This window comes from Onychomys torridus, chromosome 16 (assembly GCF_903995425.1).
Source record: "Onychomys torridus chromosome 16, mOncTor1.1, whole genome shotgun sequence".
Lineage (NCBI taxonomy): Eukaryota > Metazoa > Chordata > Mammalia > Rodentia > Cricetidae > Onychomys > Onychomys torridus.
In genome coordinates this window covers 20,732,634-20,747,947 of record NC_050458.1, presented here as the reverse complement: position 1 = coordinate 20,747,947, position 15,314 = coordinate 20,732,634, and the positions used below count along the sequence as shown (strand labels likewise).

At 39.7% G+C, this 15,314-nt stretch overlaps 1 protein-coding gene across 1 annotated transcript in view; it reads right to left on the bottom strand.

Annotated features, from left to right (window-relative positions):
• Positions 1-1,223: 1,223 nt before the first annotated feature.
• Positions 1,224-15,314, bottom strand: part of Mal2 (mal, T cell differentiation protein 2) — a 28,998-nt gene continuing 14,907 nt past the window's right edge. Inside the window, exons 2-4 of the mRNA XM_036208177.1 lie at positions 14,316-14,486; positions 5,422-5,577; positions 1,224-3,396 (exon numbers count right to left, since the gene is read on the bottom strand). Of these exons, the coding sequence (XP_036064070.1) occupies positions 3,325-3,396; positions 5,422-5,577; positions 14,316-14,486 (399 nt within the window). The 3' untranslated portion in view covers positions 1,224-3,324. The remainder of the gene's footprint in view (positions 3,397-5,421; positions 5,578-14,315; positions 14,487-15,314) is intronic.

Here is a 15,314-nt window from a genome sequence, read left to right as displayed (position 1 = left end):
CATACAAATAAGTATGGAGGACTTAATAGTTTTGACACTCTAAAAAACTGGAGTAACTATCATCTCCTTTGGAAAACCAAAGCATTTCATTTTATTTACTTACCCTCAGCATCCATCAAAGAAGCATAGGACATCAGTCCACTTTTCTGACTTTGCATGTTGGACATTACACACTAGAAAGGTCTGTTAAAGTTTTTAGGGATCACTGTGCAACCAGAACAATTTGGGAAATAGTTGACTCAACAGGAGGTAATGAAGTTCACAGAAGTGTGCCCTGTCACCTTTATCCTAGTCCCTTACACATCAAGAGTAACAAATTAGAGAATAAGGCAGACAAGAAATTCTGGGTCTATGTAGACTATAGCTGCCGAATACTATCCTCTCCATGTAGCCTTGGCCTAAATTCCTTTTTTATTTTTTGAGACAAGGTATTTACATATTCTAGGCTAGCCTTGAACGCACTATGTAGCTAATGATAATCTTAAATTCCTAGTACTTCTGCCTCCACTTCTTAAGTGGTGGGATTACAGACACATGCTACCATAGTCTATGATTCTGGGTATCAAAACCAGAGCTATGCATGCAAGGCAAAGACTCTACCAACTGAGTGACATCCCCATCCCCCAGGTTGGCATAAATTAGTTTAGTGAAAACCATGTTTCTTATTTAAGATGAAAAAATAGTCTAAGAGGGGATATGATTTTGTGGTTAAGCATTTTGCTAAATACTTTTTAGGGGGAAAGGAAGTCAAAACATGGAAGAAAGGAGGCATACAGAGAAATTAAGAGTTTGGACTTTTGAGACAAACTTCAAGGCTCTGAAGCCTAGCTTTCTCATGATAAGTGGAGGATCCTGGTTGTCTTCCTAAATGTTTCCATTCCCTAATATTTAAAATTACAGTATCCAGGTCTTCCAGTAGTTATGACAAAGATTAGGTGAGATAATTTTTTTAAATGCTTCAAAACACCACCTGACATAGACACACAGGCCAGATGCTTTCTAAATAAAGCAGAGTGCACTTCTCATTTTAATTTCTCTCTAATGTTACTTCCCCAAGTTTTATCTCTTCATGTTCACCCCAGAAAACGATTTACTGACATTTTCTGAAAGACTTCCTTTTACACAGAACTACCTGAAACAAAGCTCATTCATGGGCCTGGAACTTCAATCTAGTTTCTACTGAACAGTTAATGGAATGTCAAAAGAGGAAAAGTGACCCAAAAGATTATCAAATGAATACTTTATTAGAGTCATAACACTTATAAAATAAATTTATCAGATTTTAAAGACCAACCAACACTTTCTTATTTTTACAGCTAAGATATGTAAAGAGATTCTTCAACGCCATTGTCTTTGTTCAAGTGCTTTGTCATTCAGCTCACAAATCTAAAATGCAATCCATCTACATATCTAAGTGTTCACAGTTAGTGAGCTTTGGCTTTGGGTCTTACTAATCTAGAAGCAATCCATTTACAAAGGTACTGCCAATACCTCTGAATGAACTCATTTAAGTTAATACCACACCAAGCATGGCCTGTTACACCTTGGGGGAAAAATCTCCACTAAATTCTAGTGTACTATGTTTTAGTGATTCCAAGTACAATGTACTATGTATCTTTATGGCACATTTAGGACTTTGTAATATATAATTCATAATACAGGTTTTTGGTGTCTGGTCTAGAGCCGGAAAAATATGAAGGAAGCAGGGCATTATAGAAGAGGTAAGACTTGTAAGGTTGTGAGATTGATTCCTTCAAGGTACATACAGAAGCATGTCTCTTCTTTAGCTGTGTCACAAAGCGAGTCCCCAATATCTTCTTCTAGGGGAGTACTAGATAAACAGTACTTGACCCCTGGTTATGCTATTGAGCACTGGTTATGCTGTTTGTTCACGTTTTTTTCTATGTTCCATGGAATCCAATACTCCAACTGCTGGCACTCTTAGGTGATGGGTCATCTAGAAAGCAATCCTCAAGCCTCCTTATCCAGAGGCAGCCCCATTAAAGCAACAAGCAAGTTGCTTGTACGAGAATATGGTGGGAACTGTGGCCTCGCTCTAATTTATTCTCTATTCAAGCCACTTGTGGTACATTGCCAAACCCATGATGTCAACAGGTGGATTAGGATTGTTTTCTGTACTATTAAGCCAGAGTCAGCTTTTGTGTTAAACGGACTTTGTTTGTCTGACATCAATGGAAATACAACATAGATATCTGGGCTAATGTCAAAGCATGTAAGAATCTATAGCTTTATGTTACAGTTAACATTCTACTCAAACTCTAACTCAGAAAATAATGCAAAAAAATCAGAAGTAAAAATTCAACTCTTCAGAGAGCTATTTGGAAAAGCTTTACACACATAAATATTTATATATTCATGCACAGGGCAAACATCCACATTCTATGGCATAAATAAACCAAAGTAAGACATCAGTGTAAGATACCAGTTCCAGTAGTGATGAATTGCCTCTGGGGATCTTGTCTTAAGCACTCTCATGTGAGATCCTGCTGAGCTCTTAGGAAATCATTAGTATGAAGTTTATTTCATACCTTATTTTTCTCTACACCCAAGGCTCTGTTGGGGTTTGCTTGAGAAGCTATATGCCCTTTTAAGAGTAAGAATTTGACTGTTAACAAAAGGCAATGTGATTATTGCATAACAAAACAAAATATATTATGTGGCTTTTCTAATGAGGTTGATAAACTTTCATGATTAGTTCAATATATGGCAGTAGTTGATAGAATTGTGGTCTGTGGACCAAATCTAGTCTTGCTCCCTTTTTGTAAATAAAGCTTTATTAGGATACATACATACTCATTTATTTACATGCCATCTATAGCTGTTTTTATGTTACTACAGGATAGAACAATTGCCACTGAAACCATATGCCCTACATATGTGCTACTGACACTTTGTAAAAAAAAAAAAATGTGTATCATTCTCTGTTTTATATTGAAGATAGAATTCAATGAGAAGCCTGCTTGGGATATATTGTTTTAGTTACTTACTATTATTAAGGTCCAGGTGACTTAAGAAACAAAAGGAATACTACTGTTTTGTGAACAGTGTCTGCATATTTTAGGAATATGCAGAGGAAATGTATTTAAAAAAAGAAAAGAAAGATGAAAATGAAAGGATACTTCTCTAATGTCAGAATAAAATTAAAACCCTACCAATGTAATGAACCACAGCTTTCACTCAGGTTCTCCCTGTACAAAGCACGTGATGCTTGGAATGTTATATTGGGACAAATAGTATCCAAGTGATCAGACATACAAAGGAGACAAATGAAACTAGCACACAGCTGTTAGTTTCCAAGGAGTGTTATGGTCGCCATCTTCGCAAAGCCAGACCCAAACTGCAACCATAACAAGCTGTCGTCATAAAGGCAAAAACCTAAGAAAAGGAAAGAAAAAATTTCTATCAGATTCACAACATGGACTTTTCGAAAATGCATCCCAAAGAGACCACTGAATGAATACTCACCAACTGACTTAAAGATGCTCCAATACAGAAGAATATTTCACACTGATCTATGTTTTGATGATTTTGTTTTATCCCCTCATAGAACTGAGCTTCCTTTTGTATCCTATGGCTCTTAATTTTCAAATCTATAGTCAACCTTACATCATTTGCTCACATATCAGGCTCACTTGATAAGTATTGTTGAAACCCAAGGCACTGGCTGTATTAAGAAATTTAATCTGAGTTATCTAATCATCCAGTGGTTTCACAACTAAGAAGACAGTCACTAGCAAACCCCAGAGACACATTCGATCATTTCTGTGAGTTTTCCAACTCAGTACGCAAAACCCACAGGAATGAATCAGGAGTCTGGGTCTTTCTCATGTGGGAGCCAGTCCCCACACAGAAGCCCAAGCCCTGCTCCAAGCTGCTTCCTTGGTGTCACCAAGGGCTTCAGTAACCCCAACGGTGCACACACCATTGCACTTAGTGTGGATAAGCAAACAGTCCACCTTATTCTCACGTGACACTTGTGATGAAAAGGAGATTATAAGACAATCCAATTCAGAATGATAAATATCACTATCTCTGGTAGAGATTCTTAACAAGAACTGCCCCCTGAGAAGGGGGAGCAGTTCCCGCCACAGAAATTTGTCACAGTTAATTAACCCTTCCTATTCTGCTTGTTCCTGTAATGTATTTCTAATGTAGATAATGTCCTCTGAGTGAGAATAATGGCTTGGGAGAAGCAATTATCAGTGAGAAGGAAAGTCCCTTGTTCTCAACTATACTGAGTGAAAAAGAACAGCCTGAGGTTTAACCCAGTGCCACACATGAACGGCAGATCAAGTTTAGCTGCTGAAAACTCAGGAGCTAGTGTCCTGGCTGGACCAGAGTGGGTGGATAAAATGGAGTGTCACAAAAGACTGGAAGCACTGGTCCACACATGGAGGTGGCTTCACTCTGACAGAAGGAGAAAGAGACAGGTCTCCAGAAGAGGCACATCTAGAAAAGAACATTCCAGAGAACTCTAAAAGTTGGGCCCTTTAGGGGGCAAGGGCTAACGAGGAAAAGACACTAGATTCACTAATGCACTATAGGAACTATTACATATCAGTCAAGATACTTCATTTCAGAAAGCAATTTCACTTCATGATAGATTTAAAAATTATCCATGAAAAGAAAAAAAAAACCAGTTTTTCTTTGCATTATTCAATACAAAATGTCAAGTTCACTGTAGTGTCTGAATGAAAGAGGAAAAATGGTTTGAAGTCCCCACGAAGGCTTCCTCCTGCACCCCATCTGTTGTAACGGCTAGTGAATTTGCCTTCCCACTCACTGGCACTGACCCCCAAAATAAGAACTGAAACTTATTCATGTCAGCCCCACCCCCCAAAACTCCCTTCTACATGGCAGGCCCATGGTAAATATGCAGCCTAAAAACCCAATTAAAAATGGGTACAAAGGAGAAAAGGACAAGGCTAGGAACAGACCTCCCCCATCGGGTCTGAAAATTCAGAAAGAGAGAAGCCTATAGTGAATTCTTACAAAGTCAAGTACTGTGGACTCATTATCATCTCAGATAATGTCAACATCTTTGGGTTGCAGTTGAGTCACACAGAACAGTGCAGGGCATGACAGTCCTTTGCTATAGGATCACTGGACAGATAAATAGCTATTACATGTTTAATTTTTTGTTTTGTTTTTGTTTTTGAGGCAGTGTTTCTCTGTCTAGCTCTGGTTGTCCTGTAACTAGCTCTGTAGACCAAGCTGGCTTTGAACTCACAGAGCTCTACCTGTGTCTGCCTCCTGAGTGCTGGGATGGAAGGTGTGCATCAGCACCGCCTGGCTTACATGTTTAATTCTAAAGGCTACTATTAAAAGAACACTGCTGCCTGAGGATTCTCCCGGATGCTTGGCTATGGAAGGACAGCGCTTTCCTCATGGAGCACTTACTGTGGCGGCCACATTGATGTTGTACTGGTTGTCATCCAGGAGCGGCTGCACAGTCATGGTTGTGTTGCATTGCAGGTCATGCAGGGAGGTGGCTGCGGCTTCTAGCAAGAAGGCTCCAAAGTAGAAGACAAACACTACAAAGTGGTAGACAAAATCCTAAGAGGAAAAAAAAAGGCATTTGTAGGTAAGAATTGTACGATGTTTTCCTGTTCTTTATTTCAAATGGAGTTTCAGGTAGGCAAGCTCAGAACATGTAATCAAATTGTCTTAAGTATATTTGTTGCTGATTTTTATTGCTTTAGTAAAATCAGGCCATTAGAATCTAAATGAGTCCACCCCTAACTGTGGAGGGACGCCAACTGTTAGCTGCTGGGAGAGGGAGGAATAAGTTGAGCATGCACCAAAGGAAGACCACATGTTCAAAAACATTTGTGGAGCACAGACTGATCTTGAAGCATGTTTTTAAAAAGAAGCCCTCCAATGCTACACAGAGAAACCCTGTCTCAAAAAAGAAAAATTAAAAAAAAAAGGAGCTACAGAGTGGGTGCTTGGATGACTATGACCGAAACATGCTATATGAGAAACTCCAAACTCTCAAAGAATAAAAAATATCAGCTGGGGCTAGAGAGGTGGCTCAGAGGCTAAGAGCACTGACTGTTCTTCTAGAGGACCAGGGTTCAATTCCCAGCACCCACATGGCAGTTCACAACTGTCTGTAAAGCCAGTTTCAGGAGACCCAACACCAATGCCCATAAAATAAATAAATTTAAAAAATATCAGCTAATCTATTTTATTTGGTACAATAGCAAACTTTCTTGTATATTGGGTTTTATAATAAAATATTATATTACTTTAGATTAATATACAGAGATATCAATATTAATTAAAATAAGATAAAAAGGCCTTTAAATTTAAAACTAAGGTAAATGCCATCTTTAAAGTTCAAGAAAAATTATATTTAAGTTATATCCTTTTAAGAATTTCACATAATTAATACATATTTTATTTTGAGTATTTTCTACTACAACTAAAATTACATATTATTCTATATTCTGCAACACAGACTTACTGATAGATTTCAATGGCATACAACCTTACATTTCATTAAAAACAAAGAATATATAGTTCTGAAAAACAGTAATTGTTTAGGTTATTTTGTACATTACTGGGATTAATGTGAAGCATAACCTTTCATACTCCAGTTTCACTTGAATTAATATATCATCCACACATTATTTTATATTTATAGCTGCAACATCACAGTGATTTAGTCTGCAAAACTTCTCATCCTTACAGTTATCAGTTATCATTTATTGTTTGTTTTACAAACAAAATTTTGTTTTTCTTTTCACACAATGGTTAACTTTTGGGAGGAGGGTCAGAACCATGCTTCTCTGCTTCCAAAATCAACTTCCAAAGTCTCATTAAAAAAGTTAGGGTTGGGGATTTAGCTCAGTGGTAGAGCGCTTGCCTAGCAAGCGCAAGGCCCTGGGTTCAATCCTCAGCTCAAAAAAAAAAGTTAAAATTCTGAATAATCTTAACTGACAATTAGAAATTATCTATTTATTGTGTATATGTTTTTAAATATGCATACATTATGAAATAGCTAAGTTGAACTACTTAACAAAGGTATTCTTTCACATACTTACCTTTTTAATGGTGAGAACAATCAAAAGCTACTCATCAATTTTCCAGTACACATTTTCTTTAACTAGAGTCTATACTACAGAGCCTTTGGAGGTACACTTTCTTGCTGGGATACACTTTTTGGTAAATGCCTTTCTAACCCTCTCTCTCCAACAACCTTTATAACCACCACTTTGCTCTCCACTTCTGTGAGTTCATCTTTTTCACCTACACCTATTAGTGAAATTATATTGTTTATGCCATTATATTGTGGTGCCCAGCTCATTCATATAACAAAACCTCCATGTTCACCTCTCTGACTCTAAATACTTCTGACCATAAATAAAGGATTTTCTTCATTTCTAAAAAGCCAAATAACATTGGGTATATACACTACATTCTACCCATTACAGACTGATGAAGACTTAAGCTGATTCCATGTGATGGCTACTATAAATAATTCTGCAAAGAACATGTAGGCTCAGGCAGCTCTCTGACACACTGACCTCATTATCTTTGGGTATACACATTGTGAGATTCATGGCTCGTATGGTATTTCTATTGTTAATTTTTAGAGAAGATTTTATACCATATTCCACAGTAATGGTACTAATTTATATTCCTACCAACAGTGTTTGAGAGATCTCTTCAAAGTCTACTTTTTCCCTCTCAAATGGTATTACTAACAAAATTACAAAAGGGAGTGTTGTACTGCCTCTGAAAATGTCCATTCAACAGTGTTGTTCATAGAATTGCTCTTATTATGCTCACACTGTTCTTCTCAGTCAAATTTAACCAGGGTGAGACACATAAGGTACAATGTAAAAATACTTTCTGTGAAACACCTGTTATTGCTAATTGAGCCACATACTTACTGACCACCCACAAGTCTAAGCCATAACCAATGCTCAGATACATGGGGTCATGTGGTTACTCAATAAATGTTCACTGACACAGATCAGTATCCAAATTGGAATGTCAGTGAATTCATGAATTAAATGTACCTGATTGGGTTATTAATTATTAATAGCTGTAAAAATTGAGAAAGTCTATTGAGATTATTAGTCACTCATTTAATTTACTAGAGTCTCAGAAATGTTTTGTTTTATCTTAAAAGGCCAAGCTAGGGGCTGGGAAGACAGCTCAGTAAAGTCCTTGCCATACAAACCCGAGAACCTGAATTCTAACCCCGACTCTCATTTTAAAAAGCCTGGAATGGTGGCATGCTATTTTAATCTCAGCACTGGGGAGCTGGAGACAGACAGCAGATCCCTGGAGTTTGACGGACAGCTAGTCTAGATGAGTTCCAGGTCGCAGTGAAGAATTCTGTCTCCAAAACACCCAAGGCCCTACAGACATGTGCGAAGACATGAACATGCATACATAGCTATACATACCCCTGGCATGTTTCACACAGAAAGGCAAGGATAAAGACTTGCAACCTTTGGAAATTAATACATGTCTCTTGTATGACCCCATGCCATCAGTTCCTATGACTGGACTTTGGTTCTTAGAGGACTTTGTTTCTTGGGTTTCAATAGACTTGGGACATGTTTATGTGTCTGAGCAAGAGACACATTCTTCTTGGGTGGCTCTCAGGGAGTCGTAATTTGGACTGAGCCTAGTCACTCTGCTCAGTGATTCAGGATTTCAATAGGCAGGCTGTGCTGTGGAGCTTCTCATGGACTTGGCCAATGCCACAACACATACGAGACTTGGCTTATTTAGTTTACTTCCTTCTGGATTATCTAATACAGGTCTTTCTTCTTTTCTCCCCATAAAAGACACACACACACACACACACACACACACACACACACACACACACACACACACACACACAATGAAAAACACAAAACAAAACAAAACAAACAAAACCAAAAAAACAAGCAAAAAACAAAAAAGCCAACCAACCACCACCACCAAAATCTCCTTTTTTAGAGCCTGTTACTTTAGTTTTTAAAAATGTTTCCACATTTGGACCGTGTTTTAGCTAAGTTATTAACTACACAATGATTATTTTGCTGCCCTGTCTACTGAAGAAACATTTTGAAAGCCTCTCTCAGGGCCTGTGCATCCTGAGCACTAGAGAGCTAGCTACATGTTGACACTGGCCACCCTGGTTGTGTTATTCCAATTCCAGTTATACATGGGAGCCACACGAAATGTCTTCTGCAGGTTCACTCATGGTTTGGGAATAATTGCCCTGCACTGGAGGTTCTCAAATACCGGAATGCAGCAGAACCATGGAAAGAACTTGCTTAAGCACAGACGACTAAGCTCCATCTCCAGCTTTGGAATGGGCAGTCTGGGGAGGGTCAGCTGAGATTATTTGTGACAGGAGTCCGTGTAATGCTGCTGCCTTGGTTGGGGACTACCTTTTAAACCACCGTCCTTGACAGTGCTTCATCAAGGGAGGGCCAGTCCTGTCCAGAGTGAGTCCTCTTCACAAACTCTTTCTCTTAACTAATCCCGCCAGCACTCACACACCCCAGAGCTCTGCCTCTCTACATTTTTATCAGACAACTTCAACCTCAAACACTGCTTGGAACTTTTTTTTTTCCAACTCACATGACCATTTTCAAAATTCTAATCCTGAACCAGGGCTTCACTCTTTTGCTCACGACTAAACATTCACTGATAGGAAGGAAGGAAGGGAGGGAGGGAGGGAGGGAGGGAGGGAGGGAGGGAGGGAGAAAGGAAGGAAAGAAGAAAGAAAGAAAAAAGAAAAAAGAAAGGAAAAGAGGAAAGAAAAGAAAACTGTCATACCATTGATGAGGAGCCTTGGTTTTATGTATATATATATGGTTATAACCCTGGTTATATGGCAGCACAGAGAAGGGATGACAGCCACTAAAGCCTGAGCTTTAGTGCTGGTAGTGCACACTCTAACCAGCACCCAGAGGCTGAGCAGGAAAATCACCAATTTGGGCTACAGTCTGCTCTACATATATGTAGCAAGACTGTCTCAAAGGAGGAAAAACAATCCAGGTCAAAGTGGCATGGAATATAGCTCAGGACATTTAAATTATTAAGTGATGTTCATAGTGGGAATCTGATTAAATGTATGCCCACTAGACTCGTGGAAAGTAAAGGCAGACTTATTTAGTTGTATGACATTTCAAAGTCTATTTCTTCTAAACAGTATCCTTCCTTAGCCTATTGACTCTAAAAAGCAAGGGGCATAATACATAGAATTTCTTCCTTAAAGTTATACCAAAGTGGTGTTATTCTCACATATGGGGAAAGGAGAAAGCCTCATCCCCACAGCTATTTCAAAATCAAAATTGACTTCCTGTCGAGGCAGTGGTACAGCCCTGTGATCCTAACCACTTGGGAGGCTGAGGCAAAAGTGAGTTCAATGGTAGCCTGGGCAAGCAAGGCCCCACCTCAGGATGAGAAGTGAAAAAGGGCTGGAGATGCAGCTCAGGGACAGAGAGTTTGCTTAGCATGCAGAAGACCTGAGGGTCAATCTCTAGCACCACACAAATTCAAAAAAGTTCTCGCCTTTCTTCAGATTATAATGGAGAAGTAGTATTGTATTTTAACGTTTTCATTATATCAATTATACCCCAAGTAGGAAGCCTGTGAAAAGATTCCAAACGTATTTTGTACTGTGAATATGAATTTGATCACAATTAATAAAAAAAAAAATAGAAAAAGTGCTGGGGAAATGGCTTAGGAGTTTAAAGAGCTTACTGGGTAAGCAAGAGAACCAGTGTTTGGACTCCCAAGATCCTACTTAAACGCCAGGTGGGTGTGGTGGCCCCACCCATAATCCCAGATCCAGAAGTTGGATGTCTAGGGATTTGTAGAGCAAGCTGGCATCCAGACCTGTCCTTCAATCAGTGAGCCCTGGTTTGAATGAGACCCTGCCTCAAAGAATAATGTGCAAGAGTTATTGAGGATGATTCCTGACATCAACTTTGGGTCCACAGGCATAGGCACATATATGCATGTGTACCCACATGTGTCCACACATGCATACCATGTGCACATACAATGAATATGGAAAAAATGAAAAAAACTGTCAACATTAGTATTCTACAACAAATACTTGTAGAGATTATATTATTTCTAAAATGTACTCCTATTTCTCTCGATTGAAGCATAGGGGTAGTGTTAAATTATTCACAGGGGAAAATTAGCCTTTTTTTCTTTTAGTAGTTAATATCTAACAATTCTAGAATGTAACAATTAGAACATGTACCAATCCGAGGAAAACTCTATGATGTGCATGACTCAAAAACTATCCTGGCCTGGGAGTGCACAGTGAGCCTTACAACCCACGTCAAACTAGATACATGAACAGAACATGGATCCATGTGAAGAAAGCCTTATAGAACAAGGAAATCTATTCTAAACCAAAACAGCATTTACTAAACTCTAAGAAGGCAGGAAGGAGCTGGCTCTTGGGAGGTATGCCCACCATGTAATGAGCCTGTGCCATGGCAACCACTATATCACATGCTGTGTACAGCTATTCCATGGTAGATAATATTAACTTGAAACTATGATATCTCAAATGTTCCAAATGTTGAAAGATTTTGAGTAGTAAAGTTTGTGCAAATACTCCAAATTTTTAAAAAAATCTACAAATTTGAGACACCTTTGTTTCTCAGCCTGTCCTGTGCCTATTTCTTTTCCTTAACTGACAAATGGACAAACAACACAGGATGATCTGCCCAGATGATCTATGGGACAAATCATTAAAGGTCTCCTTTTTTTTTTTTTTTTTTTTTTTTTTTGAGACAGGGTCTTACTGTTAGCCCAAAGTGGCCTTGGACTTGAGTCCTTCCTGCCTCACACTACAGAGTGTTGAGTTCTGGATTTGCACCCTCAGGCTCTGCCTTTCAACAGTCACTTTGATATAGCGGTACAATGAAAAGAACGAGAGCACGTACGGCTTATTTTTTCTCATCTCACATAATGCTACAATTGGGTGGAAATGCAAAGTTGGGAAAACTAATAAGATCATTTTGGTACCAAAAACACGATTCACTACAAGTAGGGATCGGGGGAGGGTGGGATACAGTATAGAATCTGTCTCACAAGACCAGGAATGACATCCAAAAAGTATTTAAGCATTTAGAATGTACATATATCAATCAATCAGAAAGAATACTGGATGCTGCAGGATCCTGGAGACCTTTGCTGACTGAACACTTCAGTTGTTAGGCCATCAACTGGGAGATCCAGGAGTCCTAGCAGAAGGGTTTGGTGGTGTCTGATACAGCTCTTTGGAAGAGCTGGCATGGGCTGTGACTAGTAAGAATCTTGAAGTATGCAAAGAGTGGGACAAACTTGCCTCATAACATCTTTGAGTCTGATATTTAAAGACCTGCTTTCCCTTGGTAATTTTGGGGATCAACCGATGCCTTGGGCAGACCTTCTTATGAGAAAGCCAGGCATTCAGAAAGAAGAGATGAATATTCTAATTGGGGACCTTGGATCTTTATCACATGATGGAGTAACAAATATTGAAATTAGGGAAAATGCAGGAAGACACTATCTCTGCAACCTCTTAGAACCAGAACATCACAGTTCTGAATTACAAGCCTCAGTGTCTTGAAGGAATTAGAAAGATGGTTGCTTGGTGATTATAACCCAGACACAAAGCTAGGCATGATGAAACCCATTTGTCCCCATTATTCTTTAATGGCATCGGGTCAGGTACTTATTGTTACTGCTGTAAACATTTGTAATTATAGCTCTCCTTATGTTTTGTGAATAAAACATTTCCCTTTAACATCTGTCCTACAGCTGCCGGGGGAAAAATACTATTTACTCAAAAGGAACATATAAAGATCAATTGACGGTCTTAGTTAAGTTTCAGAACACCCAAGTCTAATTCAGAACCCGAAGGGGGTTCCCTACGAGCATTGACAAAGCCCTGCCCACCACAGATTGCAATCATCCCCTCTGGCCTCTTCTAATTTGTCTCAGGTAATGAAGGACAACCCCTGGCACTGAAGGACTTTCCATACAACACACGGGAAAATACGGTCAGTTAATCGCAGTGAATGGTACCTTACTGTAAACACTGAGTTTAATGCTGTCTTGTCAATTTGCCTTCAAGACTCACAGTTTTAATTCATTTTGGAGAAGAACTGATTATAAAATACTCTCTTTCAAAACACTGGGAAAACAATATGGAGCTATACTTGTTTTCTGAAAAGCTTGGACAGTCCTCCCTCATCTACGTCTGTACATTTCCTAGTCTACCCTCCTGTGTCTGTCATTCCCAAGCCTGCCCGTCTATGTCTGTCAGTCTCTAGTCTGCCCTCTGTGTCTGTCAGTCCCTACTCTGCCCTTCTGTGTCTGTCTGTCCCTGTGTGTGAATTCAATCAAACACACATTGAAAATATTCAGGAAAAAATGTGTCTGTACTAAACATGTACATATGTTCTTCTCTTTCCTTCATTTTCAAAACAATACAGTATAAAAATGATGTGCAGAGGCTGGAGAGATGGCTCAGTGGTTAAGAGCACTTGTTGCTCTGGAAGAGGACCTGGGTTTGATTCCCAGCACCTACATCATGGTTCTCCACCATCTTCTGACCTCCAGGAACACCAGGAATGCACACAGTACACAGACATACCATGAATGTAAGACATTCACACATAAAATAAAATGAATGTCTTTAAAGAAACAAACTATGAGCACAGCATTTACATTGTTTTATGTGTTCTAAGTAACCTGCAAATGACTTAAATCGTACAGTACAATGCATGTAGGTAATATGGAAATTAAATCTGTGCATTTAATTAAATATATCTACTTACATATATTCAAACATATACGACTTGAGAATCTATAGATGCTAGTACTTCAGGTTTGAGGGTATGCCATGCAATCAATGCCCCTATTACTAGGTATGACTAAACCCATTTAAATATCCGAAGAAGAAGTGAATAGAAAATTTTAAGACACAAGTGAGTCAGTTCCAATGGCATCTGTTCTATTGTTCAATTATAACACAACTCATTTGTTGCATGATATGAAATCCTTTTTGAATAAAAATGATCTAAATCACAAAAGGAACAGTGTGATTTTTCAATCTATCAATGTGGAAATTTTACAAACTGAGGTCCCCATCATCCTCCAAAACCACACCTGGGCACCACAGTGAGCCGCTCATGCTGCCCTATTTTTTCTTACATGCAGCAACAAAAAGAGCAGAGACTCGGGCATTTCTGAACACAATGTGATGTTTGCAAGTTTCTGAACATTTTCTTGCAATAGACTTACAATCAAAAATCTCTTACCAGGAAGTTCCAGTTGGCATCAATCTGAGTCACCATACCAGACAGGAACAAGCCCAGGAAGAGAAGGGAGAAGAAGAAAGCTGTCACGGACACAAACATGACCCATCCTTGGAGCAGAGGTAGAGGAACATTGGAGGAAGCCACCAAAATCCAGACAAGCCCCCCAAGTACCTGAAAGAAAAACAACAACAACATAGAGTAGTAGCTTTGCTTTAGAGCACTTTTGTGCCACTGAGTTAAACACGTTTGCAACAACTTTGCTCTCCCACTTCTCACCCTAGGTCCCTGTGCTCATCCTTGCTACCCCATTTATCATTGCTTCCATCTCATGACACAAGATGAGTTCTTCCCGCTCAAGAACAGCTCCACTGAGAGCTTGGGTCAACTCTATACCTGAATTTTCATGTTGGATTATCTTCCTCATCCAAGTCTTATCTAGTCATCTATACACACCTGCAGGGGTCCCCAGCCGTATGTACACACCTGCAGGGTTCCCAAGCCATCTGCACACAATACAGGGTTTCCTGGCATCTGGACACACATGCAGGGTTCCTCAGCCATCTTCAGACACCTGCAGCATTCTCCAGCCACATACATCCAGCCGTAGGATTTCCCAGCCATCTTCACACACCTGCAGCATCCTCCAGCAATCCTCACACACCTGCAGCATCCTCCAGCCATCCTCACACACCTGCAGCATCCTCCAGCCATCCTCACACAGCTGCAGCATCCTCCAGCCATCCTCACACAGCTGCAGCATCCTCCAGCCATCCTCACACACCTGCAGCATCTTCCAGCCATCCTCACACACCTGCAGCATCCTCCAGCCATCCTCACACACCTGCAGCATCCTCCAGCCATCCTCACACACCTGCAGCATCCTCCAGCCATCCTCACACACCTGCAGCATCCTCCAGCCATCCTCACACACCTGCAGCATCCTCCAGCCATCCTCACACACCTGCAGCATCCTCCAGCCATCCTCACACACCTGCAGCA